We start from the raw sequence: 23,294 nt of genomic DNA, 5'->3' as shown, positions 1-23,294 counted from the left end.
CCACTCCAAAGGCAACTCGAGGAACTTAAGGGTTTATTTCCTCATATATCTTGTAGGCTATCAGAGAAGTCGGGACAGGAATTCAAGGCAGGAACTGGAGAAAGGAACTAAGCAGAGGCCATGCAGGGATGCTGCTTGCTGGATTGCTTCCCATGGCTTGTTCAACCTACCTTCTTATAGCATCCAGTCCAACCAGGATGGTAGCATATGTAGCATCACAAGCCCCCACCCATCTCTCATCAATCAAGAAAATAAACCACAGGCTTGCACACAGGTGAATCTAGTGGCGTCATTCAAAACTAACCAGCACAACATTCAAATCTCTAGTTTTGTCTCTCTAGCCTTGACTTCTTTCTAGAATTCTAGGATCCTATGTCTAAATGTTTGCTGATAACAAATTGATCGATCATTCAAAATACAATTCTTTCCATTGACCACGGAAGTTACTACTCTCATATAACAGTTATCAGCGTCACTGTCTCTTGAATTCCTTGAGTCAAAAAGCACAAGAGTGAAGAGTTCTCGTGCCCAGTCTAGCAGCAAGACGCACCAGAGCATCTCAAAGTACACCTGGCATCCCTCGACTTATCTCTACTTGTACTACCTGAATCCACTTCAGACTACTTCTGTCCCTTGCCTGAACCATTGCAACAGCCTTTCAATGAACCTCCCAGTTCTGTCTTGTTCTTCTCTGTTATTACTGATAAAGGAACTACAATGAACAATCAGGAAGGGAATTGGGCTGTTAATGTAGGCTCCAATGGCTCTGCCACATTTAAAGTAAATTTAAAATAAAATACAAACTCTTTATCTGCCCTCAGTCCCTAATATACTATATGAGGACTATGATACTTTCATCTCCTTCCATGTTTACTTTGGTCCCTCCTTTCTAATCACAATGGCCCTGGCTCTTCGTAACAGTTTCTCTCTTTGACTGGAAAGTTCTTCCCACATGTATAGATCCTGTCCTTTACATCTAGATATAGTTTTGTTTTGGGGTGTGTGTGTGTGTGTGTGTGTGTGTGTGTTTTGGAGGGTGCCACATGCGGAAGTTAAAGGACAACTTGTGGAAGACAGTTTTCTCCTTCCACTATGTTGGTCCAAGAGACTGAAGTCATGTCATCAGACTTGGGAAAAGGAGTCCTTACCAGCTGAGCCATCTTCACCACCCTTCCCTTTCCAGTTTACATCCTCAGAAAGGCCTTCCACCATCACCCACTCTAACATGCCTCTCTCTTTTCATTTTCTGTGTCCCACTTTGTCCTAACATATTTGCCTCTCTGTCTGTAGACTGTTTCTTGCACATTTTGTTTTCTTAAAACATAAGATGCCAGAGTATAGTGTATTTGTCTTGCTTAGGATATGGCAGAGTAAACAATAAAGATTAAAGAAGTAAATAGATGAATCTCCTATAAGTTCTTTAATAATGAAGGGTTGTTTTAATGTTTTCATAGATATTTCTAAGGTCTTTCACCAATGAAATTTAGAGTGAAACTAATATCATCATAGAAACCTGTAGTGCCTAGAAAACTTTCGTAGTAAAACAATAATTAATCCATTCATGAGCAAGAGAGAATTTTCAGGACTTTTACAGAGAACAGCAGAGGCATTTTAAATCCAAACATATACAATTGCATTTCTCAAAATAAAAGTCTGCAATATGGAGGCAGATGAACCAAATTGACCACAGCTGGATTAGGGCACGCCCTGTAAGTCTACTCATGTTTCTACCAAAATATTGATGGCTTCCTTGAGTGCATGTTTTTGCCTGATGTTCCAGATGAGAGAAACATTCAAAAGGAAAAAAGCCATCCATCCAACTGCCTATGAAAGAGTAAAAAGTATCAGTGTTCAGCTCTATAAAACATTCTGGGATATGAGTCAGAACAGAGGCCATCTGAAAATTAAAGTGTAAACGGATGGATAGGCAATTAGAGTCACCCAATTAGAAGAACTATCGATGGCCCCAAAGGCCCACAGCTTCCCATCCCAAGACTGGCATTCTTAACTTTAATACACATCAGAAGAGTTAACTCTTGTCTTATGTCTGATCTCTGGAGCATCATTTTGTAGCAGTTCTTATGAATTCTTTAGGCACAGAAAGCCTGTTTGGAAACAGATCACAGAAGACCTGGTTCTTACTGATAGAAGAGACAAAAACATTCCAAATATTTGCAACTAAATGACTCATAACCCCTTCAGGAAAGATCATGCTGCAAAGGAATTAGTGGTAATGCAATGTCTTCAACTGAATGTTTTTCAAACTCCAACATTTCTAATATGTGAATAAAACGATCCTGATACTCTTGGCTAGATAATGCTGGACAGCGGCTCGGTGTCCCTATTCAGCTTTGCATCATCAATATTTAAATGCCTCGTAAGCGAAGAAGAGATTTGCTTATTGAATAATCCTCTAGCTTACTCAATCTCTTACTCTCCTTTCCTGCCCTCTGTGTTTCTGTCTCTGTGTGTGACTGTGACTGTCTCTGTCTCTCAGTCTCACTGTCTCTCAGTCTCTCTTTTTTTTCTTACACACACACACACACACACACACTCACTCACTCACTCACATACACACACAATCCATATTAAAGTTCATCACTGACATTGTGTCTTGAACCTGTGAAGGACTGGGTCTGGTATCCCATAGTGATCCCATCCTAACCCTACCCCAAAAGCTTGCCAATATAAACAAGTGGTGAATTCCCATCTTGGAAGAAACTGGCCTCACTGCTATTTCCAGATGCTAAGTGCAACTATATGCAGAAACTTTGAGATGCATCCAAGTATCCTGAGCCCCCAACACTCCGTGTAAGCCAACCAGAAAAAGGAGTCCTAATGACAAAGGAACAGGTTATCTTATGAATCTTTATCCTACAAGTTTCGACTTACTAGGACTGTTCAATATTTCCTTAGAGATCCAATTCTTCTGTGCCCAGCAATGGACTCCCTGTTAAATAGAAATGCATACTTTAACACAATAATACTAACAATAGCAATGGTTAACATATCACTCAGTACGAACAAGGCCTCTGGTAAACGATTTTCCACATGCCACCCAGTTTATCAAAACCTGAAAACTGAAGCTTTAGTTACCAATTTTTATAGATACGTTATCTTGTATCTTATAGGAAGGAAAGGGACATAGTTCAGACTAGCATACACAACAGCCTAGATTAAGTTGTAAGCACTGACACTCACTCCCTAACCTAAAACGCCAATGACTTCAAATCACAGGTTTCCCTACATTCATTGTGAAACCTTAGGAATGTTCGCTAACCTCCTGAGCTATTCCACAAGAAGACCAACAGAGTCAACTAACCTGGACCCTTGGGGGCTCCCAGAGACTGAGCCACCGACCAAAGAGCATACACAGGCTGAACCTGCACATACGTAGCAGATGTGCTACTAGGTCTTCACACGGATCTCCCAACAACTGGAGTGGAGTTTTACCCTGACTCTGCTGCCTGCCTGTGGATCCTGTTCCCCTAACTAGGCTGACTTGCCTGACCTCAGTGGAAGATGATGTGCCTACTCCTGCAGTGACATGATGTGCCTGTATGGGTTGGTAGTGGAGGAGCCTCCTCTTTCTCAGAGAAGTGATGGGGGAGGGGATGTTTGAGGGGGGATATTTAGGGGGAGAAGAGGAGGCTAAAATCAGATTCAAGTGAGCAAGTAAATAAATAAATAAATGGAATGGAATAAAAAGAGAAGGAACTAACAAAATCCCTGAGAGGATTAACCCACACAGTGCAGCAGCGCCTACTGTGGATTAAAAGTAATTTCAATCCCCAGGACTCTCATCGTTTTGGGTGTCTATAAACCTGACACCCAAAAAGGTCTGAAATCAGCTCTTTCTCTTAAACTGATGGTATCCAATTCCCTATTACCACAAACTTATCAGTGTGAGCTTATTAGTCAGTGGTTATTTGGATCCTATGTGTGATGTGCACCTTCCTTGGCTAACACTGAGCCAGCGCTAGAAGGCTGCAGTCCTTTCAAGACTCAAGAAGAACCTATTTTCTCCTCCTCTTTTCTGACTTCTAGAAGCCACCATCTTGGCATGTGGTCCCCTCCATCTTCGAAGCTTTGGTTTGGGTTGTCCTTCCATGGAAGACCACTACAAGAGCCACACCATTGTCTTGCCTCCTTCTCTAACTCCCTCACGCTTCTCCCCCACATTTAAAGATGCTTATGATTATATTGGGTGCAGCCAGGCATCCCAGAATTCCCCAGCTGTGAAGTTAGCTGGCTGGAAATGTTGATTCTGTCTGCTCCCTCACTTCCCCTGACCTTTTTATGATGCACATATAGAAGTTCCAGGAATTTGGATACTAGTGTACTGGGAAAAGGAATTTCTTTCCTTCTGAGTTAGCAGTAAGCCTTTCTGGCAGTAAAATATGATGTGGGCTAATATTACTACTACTACTACTACTACTACTACTACTACTACTATTAACTATTGTTTTAGACTTTAGTTTTTCTTCTGGGAGGGAGGGAGAGAATGTTTTAGCATTTACATGGGTATGTCTTTTTTGTCTTTTTTATTGGATATTTTATTTATTTACATTTCAAATGTTATCCCCTTTTCCAGTTTACCCCCTAAAAGCCCCCTATCCCATCCCTTTCCTCCTGCTTCTATAAGGGTGTGTCCCCACCCACCCACTCCCGCCTCTCCGCTCTCGCATTCCCCTACACTGGGGAATCATGCCTTTACAGGACCAAGGGCCTCTTCTCCCATTAATACCCGGCAAGGCCATCCTCTGCTACATGCAGCTGGAGCTATGGGTCTCTCCATGTGTGCTCCTTGATATAGTCAAGATGACTCATAATTGATTGTCCCAGCAGCTATGTGATCTACATTCACTGAATTGCATTTCTAAACTCCAAAAAATTTAGAACTCTGAAATACAGCCAGCCAGCCCAAAGAGTTTCAGACATAACATTAAGGAATTATGCTAACACTATAATTATGGTTATTATTAATATCATCATCATCTTGTCTGAAAAGGAAGAGAAAATGCTCTGACATTGACAGGGTTAACAACACTTGATCTTAGCCAAAAGGCCGAGAAGCGATACAGGGTTAACAAATTGTGTTCACAATACCAATACCAAAAGACCTACAGAAGGTTCAAGGGACCAGGTGTCAGAGCACACACACACACACACACACACACACACACACACACACACACATACCCCTTGCAATTGTTTCTTTCTTTCCACATATCCCTAGGGGGAAAAAATATTTACCCTCTATGGCTAAATAATGTACTTCTCTCCCCCACCTTCGAGGGGTTTGAGATCAGCATAAAAAAATCAGAATCATTAAAAGGATTAAATAAAACAAATCATGTAAGTCTCCTGTTGTTGGGCTTGGTATTCAACACACATTCAATAAATGGTATTTCTATTCCAGGCTGCTCTACTCAGGCATTGCTTTCATACCTAATACCTATGGCTTTCTTTATGAGGTTCATGGGTGTAATTGAAAATGTGTTGCTTCACTGAAAGGAAAAGGGTTGGAATTTCCATTTAATTTTGTCTGATCTGCAGCAATGATGGTGGAAGCCATCCCCGGCTTTCAACTGCTAAGGCTTTCATAGTGCTGGCAACCTGTCAGTGTCTGTGTTCCACAGGTGCAGAGAGCCGTCCATGACTCACCAGCTTACAGTGCCTTCGGAGGCCGTGCCCCTGGCGTTATCACTGCCTACACCTTGCTTCTGTTCTCCCCCACACAATCTCTTTCATCCTAATTTGGATTCCCAAGTAAACTCCACATTCACCAAGAGGCATGTTCTGTAGATAGATGTTGGAGAATAAGAAGTTAGAACCAGATGTATCTGGAATCTGAGATACCATTCCTTTTTTCCTTCCTCCCTCCCTCTTTCCCTTTTTCCCCTCAATCAATCCACAAAGACAACTGAACACTTACTATAACCCAAATATTCTGCTGAGAACTAGAAATGCAATTTCTAGCCAGACTAGCCCAGCTCCTGCCATTGTAGACAGTACAGATGAGCCCATGAATCATGAATTCATTACAGTTGATTTCTCAATGCTTTAATTACAAATTGAAGTAACAGCTAGAAGGAAAAAGTGCAGAGTGATCTGAGAGTATTTAAGTCTGGGGATTCCAGAAACACTTAATAGGCACATAGTAGGCAATGGCTACGATTATATAAAGAAACCAATGAGCTTTGGGATCAGACAGTTTCTCCTACATGCAATGTACATGAGTTTCCTCAGCATCCTTACCTACAGAATAGTCTTGAAAGAGGTCATACCTGTCATGCTCACTCTTGATCAGAAGAAACATTTGATGTCATATATTTAGTGAAGACACTTTACAGGGATGCTAACAAGACTCAATGAGATATCATTGGTTACTGCTCTGTGCCTATAAACTTCAGTAACAGGAAACACTTATGAACTGGTATATTATATCCGAAATACTTACAAAGGAGAATGACACATCTACATTGAGGTCTGTGTGGAAACATTTGTAAGAAGAACAATCAAGTTGGGGAAGAAATTGGTAGTTAGATGTAGTAGTTCAGATTGAGATGAATCATGGAATAGACAGCATAGTGGTGACAACTAATCAGTAAGAAGTTAAAGTAAGCATTCCTTATACTGAGAGTCAAGAGACCATTGTTTATATTACTCCTCATTCTAAAGCATGGCCCTTCACCAAAGTAACCAGACCTCTCCAGGCTCCTATTCTAGGCAAAAAGAAGGGAGAGAGGACAAAGGCAGGGTGGGGGGGGGGGAAGAAGGGAGAGAAGACAAAGGCAGGGCGGGGGGTGGGGGGGTGGGGGTGGGCAGCTTGTGCTAATTGTCTTAAGGGGTGTTATCAGAAAGCCAAAACATTGATAGCTCTATTAGCAGCTCTTGGACCAAAATAGAGTAACATGGCCACACCTGGCTGCAAGAGAAGCTGGGAAATAGTCTTTATCCTAGGAGGCCATAGCCTGGGTAAGGGCAGTACTTCAATAACTAAAGAGTCAAGAGAGGGTGGGCTAGGAAAAGCAACTGCAGAATGAATCAGCAATAAGGAGCAAACTCTTAACTGACTTGGGTGTCTTCACTTAGAAGGCCTTCACTTAGAAGGCCTCCCTCCTCTTCTCTCTGGGCTCACTCATATGCTACATTAGAGCCTCCATCATGAGTGCTTTTCCTTTGCCTAGGATTCTTTCTGGTATTTCCACCTCCAATCTAATTCTGCATTTTGATTGCAACCTAAGACAAGATTTGCTCCAAGATTAACCCATATCCCAACTTCTATTATATTTTAAAAATGTATTTTCCTGTTATCTTCCAGAAACATATATTTATATATTTTATAGCATATATAGCACATGTTATATGTCATTCATGTGCTATATGATATATAACAATACATAATAAAATGTTATATTATATATAACACAAACATGTAAATATGCATGGCTTGAATTGGTTTGAACATAGTACCATCACCAAAACTTGTATATCCTTAGACAAGTCACCTGTGTTCTCTGAGCCTTTGGTTCCTCTAACAGCACATAGGGAGAAGAACAATCACTTCATAATGAGGCAGAGAGGATGAGAGGAGATTTGGTATGCGGAAGTGGTCTATGAACAAAAAAGCAATCCTGTTGGTTAACAAAAGAAAGAATTGCTTGTGGGAAGTGTTACCTCCCAAAAGAACAAGGGAGTCTGTTTCTTCTCTCTCATTTTTCCTTAGCAAAGCTAGAAGATTCTGACAATTCTTAAAATATCTGTACAAACTGCAAATTACTATAAGAGTTGAGCAAGAATGACTTCCTTCGAAGAGAACGGCGATCCTGAGAGGCCTGCACTGCCACTCACAGCAGAACCAACTCCAACAGCAGAACTCAGATCATAGAAGGCCATGAGTCATAGCACCTGGCAAGGAGGCAAGACCTCAGCCAGACACCAGCCAGACCTAAACACCGTGGCTCTTGGAAAAGCACCAGATGACTTCCTGTAACTGTGAACAACCCAAAGATGACCCCTGCCCCCCCCCCCAGTATGGAGCTAGATGCAAGGGACAGCTGATGGTACTGAAACGATAACTGCACCTGCTCAGACTAATCATATATCTGAAAGAGCCAAAACACGCACTTCACAAGTTGTCATCAATAAACACTTTTGTTTCTTTTGATACAAAATAAATGATGTGTTTGTGCTAGGAAATGCCTAAAGTATATGTGAATGCTTTAACAATCATTTTAAATTCTAATTACAACTCCTGTCAAGAAAGAGAGCGATGCAATAGCCCAGAAGCAAGTTGCTTGGGTCACAATCTCTTTCCCACCTAGAAATGGTTCTTCTCCTCCTCCTTAGATACATCCTCTCCTTATCTAAGTTACCGATAATTCACGCCTCTACACCATGTTGTCCATGGTTTCTTACTTTCATTGTGCATGGAATCACATATATTTATCTTTTGTACTTTGTTCCTTCTGGTCAGCATTATGTATGTGACCCTCCAATATCCATTGTTAAAATGATATAACATCTAAAATTTGATTTAATCAGCACTATGTATTACTTAGTAAGCTCTCTAAGTAGTTCTTATTTATGGTCTATCTATTCACATATATATACCATATCACACATGTGTATATATACCACAATTTATATAACATATATATATATATATATCACAATTTATATATATGCATATATCACATACATATAGATCATAAATTATTTACTCATTCTACCATTGACATATATGTGTATTAATCATCTCAAGCTCAGGAGTTTTAAGTTGGTGAGTACTATGAGCATTTTTGTAGAATGCTTTTAGTAGACAAGAGTCTCTCTTGAACACACTTGCAGTGAAGCAGCAAAGGCATGGTGTACGCGTGCCCTCAGCAACTCGTGGCAAGAGTGAAACACGTCCAGTGGTTCGTCACACTCTACTAACCTATGAAAGTTCTCTTACTCTTCCCCTTTGCCAGCATTTAGCATGTTTTCCAGACATTTTAATGATTGTTTATCTTGAGAGTTGAACATTTCCTATTTTTAAGCCTTCTAACTTAAGATCAAAGTTAACTGTTATGCAACATGGTGGTATATGCCTGCAGTCTCAGCTCTTGAGATGTGGAGGCCTGCAGATCACCAGTTCGAAAGCGGACTAAACTGTGTTACAAGATTCTATCTTAAAAGTGTGTAGAGCAGAAATCACCCATTCGGGAATGGGACGTTAGTATGAAATTGATTTCACAAGTACAGGCAAGCGCTGCTGAGCAGAAGAGACCGGAAATACAGTCTGAGCAGCACATTGTCAGTCTATTTTACTATTATGGAAACACAGCATATGCCCAAATTAAAATAGCATAAAGTCCCTAGGTGATAAAATCTTATGGGACTAAAATTGCATATATAGTTCACCATTGATTGAAATGTTGTTATAAGAGGCTGGAGAGATGGCTCAAGGATTAAGGGCATGGGTTGCTTTTCAGAAGACCTGGGTTCAATTCCAAGCATCCACGTGGCAGATCACAAATGTCTATAAATAACTCCAGTCCCACATGATCTAACAAACACATGACAGACACACATGTAGGTAGAACACTCATTCACATAAAAATTTAAAGGTTAAAAAAAATTATAAAAATGTTGTTGTACAGAATATGACTGGATATTATTTAATGGCTTTTCTTGGAGTAGGGCTGATTGAGGAAAGCATTTGGTATCATGGAAAAAATGACACAAACAAACAAACAAGCAAACAAAAGATCGATATGACCAGATGTAGAGAGTAAGACATAATAGCCTAGAAGATGTGGAGAAGTGAGACAGGGACAAATCAAGGTCCTTGTACAGGTAATAGAAGGGTTTTCATTTCATTCAGAGCATCGTGAAAGCCAACAATGGGTTTTAAGCAAGAAATTTTACATGATATTGTTTCTATATTTGTGTGTTTAAACTATTTCAGGCACATGCTCACTTCTAGCTGTAATGAGGTTTTCAGATGTTTCAGACCAATGTTTCCACTTAAAAGAACTATAAAAAGCTTGATACAATACAAAGCATGCACACACATACCTTCTTGTAAGTATCACAGAGCTCTTGGAACACTAGGACTTTGGGACTAAACACACTACAGAAGACAGAAAGATAGGCTTAAATCCCCTTGGGTCATTAGCCAAAACTGGGTCAGGCCTAAAAGGCTGAGGATCCAAGAAAGAGCTTACATGCGGAGATGCTTTTAAGAGTCAAAAAACAACAGAAGAGCTTTTGGCAATCGTCTGGGACCAGAGAGACAAAAATTAGAGACTTGAGAGGCCAAGATCCCAGTGAGAAGGGAGGACCAGCAGCCGAGGCAAGCACTCATCTGGCGTTCCACTCAAGACATTTGCTGAATTCAGGAACTGAGAAGAGCAGGAGGCTAAGAAGCCCAAAGCTCCCATACTAAAAGTTTTCGGTGGGAGTTTTGACAGTCTCACAGCTCTCAAGAAACTAAAATATAAGCAAGTCAGAGGGAGAAGTCGCTGAGAACATCCAAATCTCTGAGCTGAACTCCTAGGAAAGCTACATCCTAGAAAGGGGCATCTGCCAGCAGCAACACTTCATCAGCAAAGCACAGCTTACAGGGACAGCTTGTGAGGGTTCGCCTTCACTACCGATGGGATTGGATTTAAAATCACCATGGAAACGTTTTCTGATTGTGTCAAGAAGTCATTTCCAAAAAACTTTAACTAAAAAGGAACGATTTCCCTGTACACGGTCAGCATCATATCATGGATTAATATGCTGGGTTTTACTTTGAAAAGAACAAAAACAAAACCACAAAAAAAAAACAAAGAAGATAAGAAGATAAGCTGAGTACCAGTGTTCCTCTCTATTCCCTGACTGAACATAAGGTCATCAGATGTGTCATGATACTGCACACATGATTTTCACACCACAGTGAATTATATCCCCTCCAACTAAACCAACTCTCAGGGAGTGGGAGGGGGACGTGGCTTAGTTAGGAAAGTGCTAGCGAAATAAATCCAAGGAGCTAAGGTCAGATCCCTAGCACCTAAGTAAAGAAAAGTCGGGTGTGGTGGCATGTGTCTGTAATCCTAGTGCTGAGGAAGAAGAGACAAGGGCATCCCTGCGGCCTGCTGACCAGCCTAGCCGGTTGGTGAGCTCTGGATTTCACAAGAGACTCTGTCTCAAAATGAAGCCATTCCCCCTGTAAATCGCTTATCTCCAGGTTTTTGGCTACAGCAACAAGAAACATACCTAATAAAGGAAGCTGGTGGCAGGAGTGCAACTGTTTGCCATGATAAATCTGACCTAGTTCCTAGGCCTTTAGAACTAATCTGCAGGGAGAGAGTTGAAGAGTCTGGAGCTTAGAGCTACAGAAGCCCCAGCAGGCTGTAAATAGAGCTCAGTGAGCCAGCACACTAAGAACCTGGACGGCCGGGATGACAAGAGAACTGTGCTCAGTGGACGCCTCGTTTGTGTTAGAGGTCGCTCGTATTATATTCTTGCGAAAGAATCTGATGGCATTCTGCCTGTGCCCTGAGACTGTGAATGAGGGCGAATTTTTAAATAATCAACTAATTTGTTTGGCAGAGGAAATTTCAAGACAGGCTAACCAACAGGCCAAGACATGGTCATCAGTTACTGTTCTTATCCAGGTCTACAGTGAGAGAGAGAGAGAGAGAGAGAGAGAGCAAATAAGACAAAGATATGAAGAAAAAAAGTATGTGCAATTTTGTGAGGAAAGGAGCAAGGGACAGGTGAAAGTTGTAAAACGGGGGTTGAGGACGCTGAGAAATAAGTTGTAACTGTTGTAGTCATTAGCGCTGTAAAGGGAAAGCTCTCCCTCGGCACTAGGATGATAGAAGGTGCTCTGAGGGTAAGCCCCACCCATTGAATAATGTATTGTAATAATTCAAATGCATCTAAAAGGTCAGAGACTGAACAGACAAGGGATTTTCTGTCCCAAAATGGCCATCTATGGAAGTGTTTTCCCAACGTACGCCTGGAAGGCATGTGGGGACTGCAGCAGTCATGGTCCAAGGGGCCCAGGCTGTACCTCAAGAGGCACTGTCTTATACACAGTACTGATTTTTTTTTCAGGCATGAAAAATACAAGAAGGAGCAGGGTCTCGAGGGCCTCCACTAAGGTTCCTGAGAGCAAAGGAGGCCAGGAGTCAATGTATAGCAAAGTTGGATGCCCCTGCCCCAGGAAAGCCTAGGAGACAATTTCACTAAGCCGGGAAAGTGAAGCTTAAGTTGAAATAGAGACTCCAGCATTCCATGGATGCCAGAAACATGAGACATCTACCAAGTCAAGCTAGAATCAGAGTGGAGCTGACCTCCTCTCCCCAGGCTAAAGAAAGAGTCTATTTGTGCTATTTGCACCACACCTGAAGGAACAGAACCACATGAGGCTGTTGGAGCCCAGGTGATTCCATCGTGAGTCCCAAATGGTAGATATGGGTGTGGTGTTTGCCCTGAAACAAGAACAGGGTTTTAGTCTTGCTTTGGTGTGATCCTTGATCTGGTTCTGGTCCCTACTCTCCTCCCATTCCGACCTCTTGGCATATAAATGTTTATTCTCTGCTATTGTATACTGAAAGCATTCACATTATTTGTGGTTGTTGGTTTTGTTTATAGGCAATCATAGCTAAGACATGCCTTTGAGTTTCAGAATAGACTTTGGACTTCTAAACAGTGTTGGAAGTATTAAGTCTATAAAAACTTTTAGAGACGGATTAAATTATTTTGCATTAAAATGAAAATTAGACCTTAGGAGCCAGGAGTAGAAAGTTCAAGTAGAATGTTCAAGTGTCAAGTGATTGTATCATGGTACAATGAGATACAACTCAAAAATAAAATTAAAAACCGTAGATGAATCTTCTGGGCATTATGATGAGCATAAGAAGGATTCCAAGGTATGTGTGCTAAAGCTGGGCATGGCAGCACACGCCTATCATTCCTGCGTGAGTGAGTGGGGTGTTTGCCATGTAGGAATCACACCGTGTCACAAACAAAAACAAACAGAAAAGAGCACAGACCATACAATTTCAGTTCTACCTTTCTAAATGTTCTAGTCCAGCAAAATTGTGAAGCTAAAATTCAGGTTATTAGCTTCCTTATGAAAACAAGAAGACAATTTGCTTTTTAACCATTCTCTCTTGAGCACCTAACAGAGGTTACAGTGAGCATTGTGAAGAGAGAGGGAAGAGGCGGGACTTGTGTGAGGTGATACTGTTGCATTTTTTTATACTGTTGAACATAAAGACATACTGTTAGTTACCAAGCTCTGCACTTAGAATGTGCACCGGCCTATGTGCTCTGTTTGAAATGTAGAAGTTTTAAAATACATTTCAAATGTATGAAGAGCTGTACAAATGAGATTGTTTCTAACCTCTGAAACACTAAAAAAAAAAAAAAATCTTAATAAAATTGATGCGTGCTGATTCCTGATAGGACCCACCAAGATAACCCTCTCTCCTGAACTGGATGTCCATCAAGCCTCTGTACTATTTTATACATCTTTATCTTTTTTTCTGGGTTTTTTTTTCCAAGACAGGGTTTCATTGCATAGCCTTAGCTGTCTTGGAACTCACACTGTAGACCAGGTTGGCCCCAAACTCTTAGGGATCTGCTGTTTCTGCCCCTGAGTTCTGGAATTAAAGCCGTGTGTCACTATATCCCAGCTACATTTTTCAGTACTTCTATATCTTATATAAGCTCTAAAAACAACAAATCAAGTTTATTTTGCATGTTTTAAAACTCTACATATTAGCCAGGCCAGTGGTAGCACACGCCTTTAATCCCAGTACTTGGGAGGCAGAGGCAGGCAGATTTCTGAGTTTGAGGCCAGCCTGAACTACAGAGTGAGTTCCAGATTTCTGAGTTTGAGGCCAGCCTGGTCTACAGAGTGAGTTCCAGGACAGCCAGGGCTATACAGAGAAACACTGTCTTGGGGGGTGGGGGGGGTGGACCTCTACATATTGGGTCATTTGAATCTAGGTGTGGTAGCACACATCTATAATCCAAGCACTTGGGAGACAGAAGCAGGTGGATCCAAGGCCACTCAGGCTACACAGCAAGTTTGAGGCCACCCTTGCCTATCAGACTTCATAACAGAAACTGTCTAGGATAAGTACAAAAGAGCTTTATAGGATGGCAAAACTTTTTCTTTCCTGTGTTCCTTTTCTTTAACAAATCTATGTTTACAATAATAATAATAATAATAAACCATTCTAGGTTCTTTATTAAAAATGAATGGGTGTGGGCAAAAGGAAACTAGAAATATGAGTTTGAATATTACAGTGGCCCTGGTGATACAGAACTCATAAGCTGAATGGAAAAGAAGAAAATACAGTTGTGGACACAGTTCTTTGAGCTTAACCATTTAGTGGTATAAAAACTAGAAAAACAAATGAGTCCAAAAATAAATCATTCTTAAAGACAGAAGACTGAAGTTGACCTAATAAAGAAGAAAAGCCAAAGACAGACCAAAGTAAAAGCATGAATAAAACTCCAAGTCTTTGAAAGGGATGGGATGGAAAGAGAGTTTTGTAATATAATGGTTGCTACTTTTTTTTTTTTAATCAACAGGAGTCATTCTCTGAAAGGGGTGCAGAATGGGAATTTTGAGGCCTTCAGAAAACAATATGGTTTCTCTTAGACAGAGTTGGAAAAGAGCCCAACACGGTAGGACATGATGAAGAAAATTTTCAGGTTTCAGTTTAGTCAGGTCAAATGTCCGACAGACATCCAAATTCATACAATGATGCAGTGTGAGCGACAAAGAATAATCTCACTCCCCCTTGGTTCTCCAGTACAAAGCACAATGTCACCTATTTTAGCTACTCGGGGAATAAAAGAAGAATAAATTATTTCGATTGTACAAATTATTTGATGGTACATTTTGTGTCATCTGGCACGTTCTACATCAGAGCTGAAGAAATTACCTTTTCCTGAAATAATTCACTTTAGTTATAAGTGCATCTTCTTCCAACATCTACCTTTGAAGGTTCTTGGGAGAAAAATCAATATTTCTGTCAATTTTATCAAGTTTTCATTTTATCTAAAGGAATAATCTACAGACCTAAAATTTTATTTAAGGAAAAAATCATCAACGGGGTCAATTGTTGGGGGAACAAAATATACAAGATATACCTATATTGCCATAATTTGTAACAACCACAGGCATACAATTAATAAAAAGCTGAGAATCTTGCCAAGAGGAATTAACCTTTAGTCTGTACTCGGGACATTCCTACTGGTACTAAATTGCATGTGCACATGGATGCCTTTAGCCCACGTAAAGGAATCACAGAGTGGGCTCAGCCAAACCTGAACATGCCCTCGGCAACAGAAGCTCGGGCTGACAAGTTAGCACAGGGTGCTGTTTATCATTTTCCAATTATAAGATGAAGAAAGGGTTATAAAGACGTCACTTGAAGGCTAAGTTGATACCCATTTTATTACACTTGGGTCCGTTTTCCGGACGCCACACAAGGACTCCGTTCCTGGGAGCGCCATTTCGGTAGCTGAGCAGTCGGTGTCTGTGCACACCATTCATGGATATACTTATTATGTGTATTGAGTGCACTCTCCAAATTCCTGTTGTCATAGCCAGACTGTAAATGCATATGTTCTCCTCGTCCTCGTCGTCGTTTTTAACTACAGTAATTCAGAGCCTCAGCTGCCAAGCCTGGTGCCAATATTCTCACAGCAGCAGTTCACGCTCCAATCTTAAAATAAATTCCTTGTTTGCTGTCAGAAGCTCCTGTCATGACACATAAAATGGCACTATCACTTTAAAAAAAAATAAATCACTACCTAAACACAACTACAAAGTGTTTCTTTTTCTTGGCAAACATTCCCTTTACTATCATACCCTTTATTTAGTAATTATAAACTTTAGCCACAAAGCAAAATAGAAGACCATTTCAAACATAAGAAACCACACATTGCGATGTTTTCAAGGAAGAAAAATGGGAGGAAATCTCAGTTACACGCCAATCTGTCTTCTGAGGCACTGTCATTGTAAATGCAGAGGTATCAATTATTCTCCCCATGCTGGAAGAGCTACACATTTAAAGGTTCTGCGGGTCCGCTAAGAAAATCAGCCACTACTTCTGTCTATCATTAAACACAACAGGGTATATAGTCCTGTACTGGGTTGAAATCACCAGCAGAATTCCAAGTATGTATATTAAGGCTTAATATTTCAATCCCAAAGGAAACAGAATTGTCCTGTAGCCAAGCAGGATTGAAACCATACTTCAAGTTGTCGTTTGCATATGTTTAAAGCCAAAGACCAACCAGTTCCTTCAGAATTCTGTCTTCTTAGAGTCTGAAGAAACTCCAGGGAGTCTCCTACTCATGATGACACCCAAAGTGGCATTTCTTCTTCTCTTTCCCCAGCATCCCTGACAGATGGTCAACCTCTGTTTCAATTACTCCACTGGGGGAGTTCTTGATATTATATTCCTAGATTCCCAGGGAATATGACGAAAGACTAGAACCAACCTTTAAGACAGGAGTAAAAGCTCTAGTCAGCAAGCTTGCAGGAGACCGACAGCATGGCCAAACACTAAGGCAGACTTCCAAGAGAATAAGCTTCAAAATTAGCATTTCATAAGAGTGCAGCGTTTAAGAGCCCAATACTAGGACCATTCAAGGGCCTTTCTTCATCTTCAGAGTAGCTCCTAAAATCTGGGAAGTACCGTGCCTTTTCCCTTCTGACTGATTTCTTAAAGAGAGAAACGATTTTTATGGACCACAGCAATGGTTTGTCAAACTAGAGAGCTTCAAACCAATTTCTCACACACACTCCCCCCCCCCCAAAAAAAAAGAAACAAGCAACGGGACCCCCTGGTGGAATTGCTAGTACTTCTAAAACTCCTGTCTCAGAATCATCGTTACACTAAACCAGAAACATTTCAAGGTTTCTTTTAAAGGTTTGCCTTTAGCCTGTGCTTGAAGTTGCTTGGTTGGTTGTAGGGGTGATGGGTGCGGGGTTGTATTTTAAGCTCAGCCCTTCTTCCCTTCGTGAAGTCTAGCTTGATCGATCCTCCCAGGAAAGGCTGGCGCGAGCTCAGCGCCATGCACATCCCCAGCAGAGCCTGGGACGGGGCGGCCTGTCCCTTACCTGTCGATGCTGATCACGCACAGGGTCATGATAGAGGCAGTGCAGCACATGACGTCCATGGCGATGAAGACGTTGCAGAAGAAGTGGCCGAAGATCCACTTGCCCCCGATGAGGTCGGTGACACTAACGAAAGGCATGACCGCCACGGCCACCGAGAGGTCAGCCAGCGCCAGGGACACAATCAGGTAGTTGGAGGGCTGGCGGAGCTTCTTGACGAAGCACACCGAAATCACCACCAGGCAGTTGCCCGCGATCGTCAACAGTGTGATGAGCGTCAGGATGGAGCCGATCACAACTTTCTCGACTCTGCCGTAGTTGATCTGCTCCCCACAGCCGGAGACATTGTCCGGGGGCGCGTCCCAGGTGGGCGCCGGGCTGGCTGTCACCTCCAGGAAGCCGCTCAGCAGGTGCGGCATCCAGGAGCTCACCACCGGGTGGGCGCCACCGTCGGGGCTCAGCTCCTGCAGCCCGCGCCCCACCTCCGGCAGGATGAGTGAGCGGAGATGGCCGTAGAGGTCGGGGCGGCCGCTGCTGTTAACGTCCATCATCCTGCCGGGTGCCGCTGCCCATGGAGCCGGCGCCCCCGCCAAGCGCTCCGGCAGCTGGCCCCGGGGCTGGATTCACCTTGCCGGCACAGCTCCGCGCGGCCCAGCCATGGGGTCCGGCGCCGGCCACTGGGGGGCGCCCAGCTCGGCCTCGCGACCCCGCACGTCCCAGGGTCCCCCCCCAGCCGCTGCGGGTGACGCGTGGGCGAGGACTCCCAGCGGGAGGCACCAGCGGCCCCCGACGGGCACGCGGGAGGCGCAGGGTGGCGAGCCGAGCCGGGCCGGGCTGGCCGCACCGCAGCCCCGCAGCGACGCGCGCCGGGGCCGAGAGCGCCGGGCCGCCGCGGCCGAAGTTGCGGAGTGCGCCCCGCCCCTCGCGCCCGCCGCCGCCGCTCCCCTGCGGCAGCCGCGCCGCGTCCCAGCCACCGCCTCCGGCAGCCGCCAGAACCCCGCGCGCTCCAGAGCCGGCTTCCCCTGCTGGGCAGCCCCGCCGCTGCGCACCGTGCGAACGCCCAGCCCCGGCTCGCCCTGCCTGCCGCAGACCCCCTGGCCTCAGCACTGTAGCAAATGACAAGTGGGTGGGAGCGGTTTGCCTTTCAAGAAGACTAGGGGGGGTCACTGCATGAACCGGTGAAGAACCTCGCTGAAGAATGTTTTTTAAGCCTTTAATAAAAATAAATAAATAAAAATTTAAGGGAAAAAGAATCTTTTGAGCACCACACCAAGCACCAAATAGATACTTCCGTTTCCCATTTTGACCACTTATGAGAGAAATCGAAGATGGGGGGGGGGGGAGCCAGATGGGGTGGGTGTAGGAGCTCTGGTGCTCTGATGAGACGGAATAAAGAAAAAAAAAGAGTAGGGGCGCCCGTGGCTCTGGCAGTTAGGGTTGCACTGGCCACCAGCTTCCAGATGGCTTCAACCCTTCCTAACCTTTCTGAGGGCCAGAGACAGGCCTCTCCACTTGAAAATGCACCTTTACACAAAGGCTTCCAAATATACAACATCAGGATGTGGTTTCAATTTCCCTTCACATCCTGAAAGTCTTGCATACACACATAAAGAATGACCGGTTATAATGGCCTGCAGACCTGGAGATGTATGTCGTCACATAATAGCATTTGCCTAAAATCCCCTCTGGGATTCAAACTCTGTCAGGGTGGCTGGATTTTATTATTTATGAGGCTTAGCTTCATTCCATTTGTTTAAAAGTTTTATTGGAAGCCATAGTGATTTCTATAGTTAAGGTTCAAAAAAAAATTCAAATGCGTTTTCTTTTCTAGTTGGGCCTGATGATTTGGAGGAAAAGGAGGAAGAGGAGGAGGAAGAGGAGGAGGAAGAAGGAAGGAAGGAAGGAAGGAAGGAAGGAAGGAAGGAAGGAAGGAAGGGGAGAAGGAGATGAAGGGAGGAGGAGAGAAAGGAAGGAGAGGAAGAAAGGAAGGAGAGGAAGGAAGGAAAGAGGAGGAGGAGAAAGAGAAGGAGAGGATGAGGATGAGGAAGGTGGTGCTAAATAATACTCTCAGTTCTAAACAGCTCTATTCTGGCAGGTAAGGAAAGTTACTACTGCCGTGCTTTGCTATATTCAAACTCAGGCTTGGCAAATTTGCAGGTCTATAATCTTCCCCCTGTACACTGAAAGAAATTAAAGAGGAAAATATATGCCCCAAACGGTGGTCCAATGCTCACAGCATCTTTGCTAGGATCGCCAGCCCAAGACTGTTCCTGCTGAAATAAGTAATGTAGTGGGAGTGAGAGGTGGGGTCGGAAGGTGGGGTCGGATGGGGAGATCACAAAGCAGCAGTATCGAAGATTAGAGAAGAGGGAAAATGGTGCGTCTTCACCCTCACCTACTGCTGTATATAATCTACATTAATTAATTAATTAATTAATCAAAAAGCATGTGCCTGGAAGGCAGCTCTGCGACCATTTGCTCACCCATTCATACAGAGCAGGACACGGACGCTAAGAAAAGTTTACTAGTCTGGGATTATGTGTGGCTACACCGAACTGTCTCAGTGCTTGCTCTTGAGGTTTAGACCTGTCCAGGGCTTCTGAAAAATCACTCAAAGTGGTTCAAATCAGGAGACATTTTTGCCATTTTGAATTTTAACTCATTTCTACTTTTCTCTTAACTTTGTTCCTTCTTTACCCCTCCCCCATTCATTTAGCATATATGTTCTGCCTTGGCACTTTAAAATAATATTTCAAAATGGTGAATTACAGCACAATTTGGAGACTGCTAGCTTTGATATTGAAATCTTACAGTCGGTCTATTTTCCAGCTACGCACTTGCCTAGTTCAGTAATATCTGATAGACACTTCTGATTCTTGCCTTTGCTCTGTTTTAGTCCATTTGAGCTGATATAGCAAAAACACCATAGAATAACTTTATGAGCATGGGAGATAACTTCTCACAGCTCTGGAGACCCAAGAATACAAAACAAAGGCCAACCGATTCAGTATCTGGTGAGGCTACAATCCCTAGGTCACAGGCAGCCATCTTGTTTTGTCCTCCTGCTGTGGTGAAGATGGGAGGGCCTTTTGGTGTCTCTTATGTAATGACAACAACCCCTTTAGAACTTTGACTCTACAACCTGACTACCCTCCAATAGGGTCCCCCTAATGCCACCACACTGGCCAGCAAGATTTCAGCATATGAAATTAAGAAGAAAAACCTGTTTACTCCGTAATAACTTTTAAATTATGTGACATAGAGATACCCCAAATAATCACAAAATGTGATTTTCCAAGTGTCTTTCCTTTTCATTGTCAATATAGCACATGGCCCAAACTCCTCTTTTTCTAAAATAGTCACCTCTATTATATTGTCACTTCTAGTGGCTGGGTCTGTTTCTTAAGATTTGCTAGATTTTTAATTTATAAGCTGTCACAATGCATAAGCATGGTTATTGGAAACCTTGGCTTCTGTAGCATTACCTTGTTTACGACGACTTTAAGTTTCATCTATCATTGTATTACTCTGAAATTCTGACAGAACAATCTGGAGTTCTCTCGGTTTCCCTCCAGCCTTCAGGAACAAATAATTGTGTCATAATAAAAATGCTAAAATCTCTCATCTGCTTCCCAATGCTTTCCTTACGTGAGAAAAATTAGCAGTATAGATTCATAAACTATTTACAAAACACAGAGGTGCCCATCTGAATTTGCTATCCATCCCTGTAGCTTCATGGTCTGTTTAAGACGTGGGTCAAGGGTCACTCTTTCCACTTCTCCTGCCTCTTGACTCTGGAAATAACAAATGATATGTTGGCAGCTTTTTATCCCTTTTATTTCTTTATTTTTAAAGATTTACTTATTTTCTGTATATGAGTACACTGTAGCTGTCTTCAGACACTGAATAGGACATTGAATCTCATTACAGATGATTGTGAGCCACCATGTGGGTGCTGGGAATTAAACTCAGGACCTCTGGAAGAACAGTCAGTACTCTTAACCACTGAGCCATCTCTCCAGCCCCCTTTTATTTCTTTCACTAAGAGAAACTACAGCTTTAAAATACGCCAATCCTCAACCAGACTCATTGACTATAAAATCATTCTCATGGAATCGTCAATGGGGCAGGCGAGAAAACAGCTTTCTGATGTTTCCTGCTGGCAGCTGCCTGCTCTCAAAACTGCACTGGGAGAGCACAGAAGAGCATCGCAACATTCTGCCACATGAATTCTTATCTTTTCTATGTGCCCTCCCTCCCTCGAGATACTCTTCGGACTCATCCAGATGCACATTCTTCATCAGAGCTATGCAAACCTACACATGGCTGTACATAGGACATAAACTTAGGACAACTTGTTTTTCCATGAACCAGAACATTTTAACAATCCAGGCTTACGTAAGGTGCAAAAGGAGAGTAAAGCTTTTTCTGCCAAAGAAAACTCCGTCAAGTGTGCTAACGGTTGCCTGCTTGGGTTCCAGTGATTCCCAGGCCCAAGGCAGTAGCCATCTTGAGTACATGGCTAGTCTTTGGTTTCTCCAAAATATCAGCCTCTCATTTTAATGTCCCATCACCTAACTCAGATGAACTAATAATGTGGGTGTCCTTTGGCCCAGATAAGAAAAGATAAAATTGGTATAGTATAGGTTGGGTATCTGTTACTTAGCAAAGACCCCAAATTTTCTCATTTCAGGTATTTTTTTTCTCAATTTTGTATTTCTGTACATATAGTATGAAGCCATTCCTGACACATTTCTTTAATCATGTATCAGTTCCCAATTTGTAGTTCAGATTCTTCCAGATTTTGATTCTTTTTCTATGCATCTTGATATATCTTGGGGATGGGCCCAAGTCTATACACAGAATTCCCTCATGTTTCACCTTAACTTCCAAACCTAAAGGTTCCATATAATTCTATTCAATGCTTTGTAGTGCACCTGCATTTTAGCTGTGGAATTTATTTTTGCCATGCGGGCACTCAGAAAGTTGACGATTTTAGAACATTTGGAGTTTCAGATTTCCATATTAGAGATGCTAAACCTGTCCAGGATTACTGTATGTAAATATTTAAATCCTACCCTGTGGCCACTAAAGGGCTCTACTGCAGTAACAGATAACAGAACATGTGTTCTAGAGACAGAACGCAAATCTGTCAGCAGAGACATTCTGAGGCCTCGTTGTGATGACAGTGAGTTAGCCTGGAGTACACAAATGTCTTCTCTGTGACAATCCCCGGCACCATAGTTACTCTCGGTTTTTTTCCCCAGGCTCTTCGAGAACTTTTTCTCTGTCTCTGTTACAGTACTTCTATTGCATCTTATATTTTTATGTATTTCTATTTTTATGTGTATAAGTGCTTTACTTGAATGTATGTCCATGTACCACATGTGTGCCTGGTCCCTGAAGAGGTCGGAATTTTAGTTCAGACACATGCATGCAATCATATTACTTTCATTTGTATTGGATCTTAAACTGTTAAAAATGTACGTACTTACTTCCACTGAGAAACTGATCACTCTCTTTGCAAAATAAACTTTACATTTGTGGCCTTTAAATTCTTTTCCTCTACTGGGCATGGTAGAATTTATGTTTAATCCCAGTCCTTGGGAGGTAGAAGGAAGCACACCACTGATATCTCTGTGAGTTTCAGTCCAGCCTGGTCTATATAGTGAATTCCAGGCCAGCTAGGGCTACAGAGTGAGACTCTGTCAAGTAAATAAATAAATAAATAAATAAATAAATAAATAAATCTTTCAAACAAGACGACTAGAAAATCAGGAAATACACGGGCTTGGTGATACATGCCTGTAACACTAACATTCAGGATGCAGAGTTGAATGGAACTTCAAGAGTTCAAGGGCATTTTGGCCTACACAGGGAGTCTCAGCCCAGGTGGAACTCCAGAGTGAGACCTGAAAGGAAGGAAGGGAAGAAGGAAGGAAGGAAGGAAGGAAGGAAGGAAGGAAGGAAGGAAGGAAGGAAGGAAGGAAAGAGGAGAGAGAAAGGGAGGGAAGGACGGAGGAGGAGGGAGGAAGATTCAAAAGCACTGTATTAATGGTTCAGTATTTTTCCTTACTAGGCCTTTTAACATATAAGTGATATATGTACACCCTCTAGTGGGGATTTTATGCAACAATGGAAATTCTACAAAGAGAATGTC

General features: G+C 42.5%; 1 protein-coding gene across 3 annotated transcripts in view; it reads right to left on the bottom strand.

Moving 5' to 3' along the window:
* The window catches only part of Htr7 (5-hydroxytryptamine receptor 7), a 105,268-nt gene extending 87,102 nt beyond the window's left edge, over nucleotides 1-18,166 (bottom strand). For all 3 annotated transcript variants that reach the window (XM_052186785.1, XM_052186772.1, XM_052186779.1), the window contains exon 1: nucleotides 17,138-18,166. In XM_052186785.1, coding sequence (XP_052042745.1) covers nucleotides 17,138-17,685 — 548 coding nt within the window. In that variant the 5' untranslated portion in view covers nucleotides 17,686-18,166. The remainder of the gene's footprint in view (nucleotides 1-17,137) is intronic.
* Nucleotides 18,167-23,294: the final 5,128 nt, after the last annotated feature.

The sequence above is a fragment of the Apodemus sylvaticus genome, chromosome 1 (assembly GCF_947179515.1).
Source record: "Apodemus sylvaticus chromosome 1, mApoSyl1.1, whole genome shotgun sequence".
NCBI classification, from domain to species: Eukaryota; Metazoa; Chordata; class Mammalia; order Rodentia; family Muridae; genus Apodemus; species Apodemus sylvaticus.
Note: the sequence above shows the minus strand (reverse complement) of the source record. Positions and strands in the feature narration are given on the sequence as shown.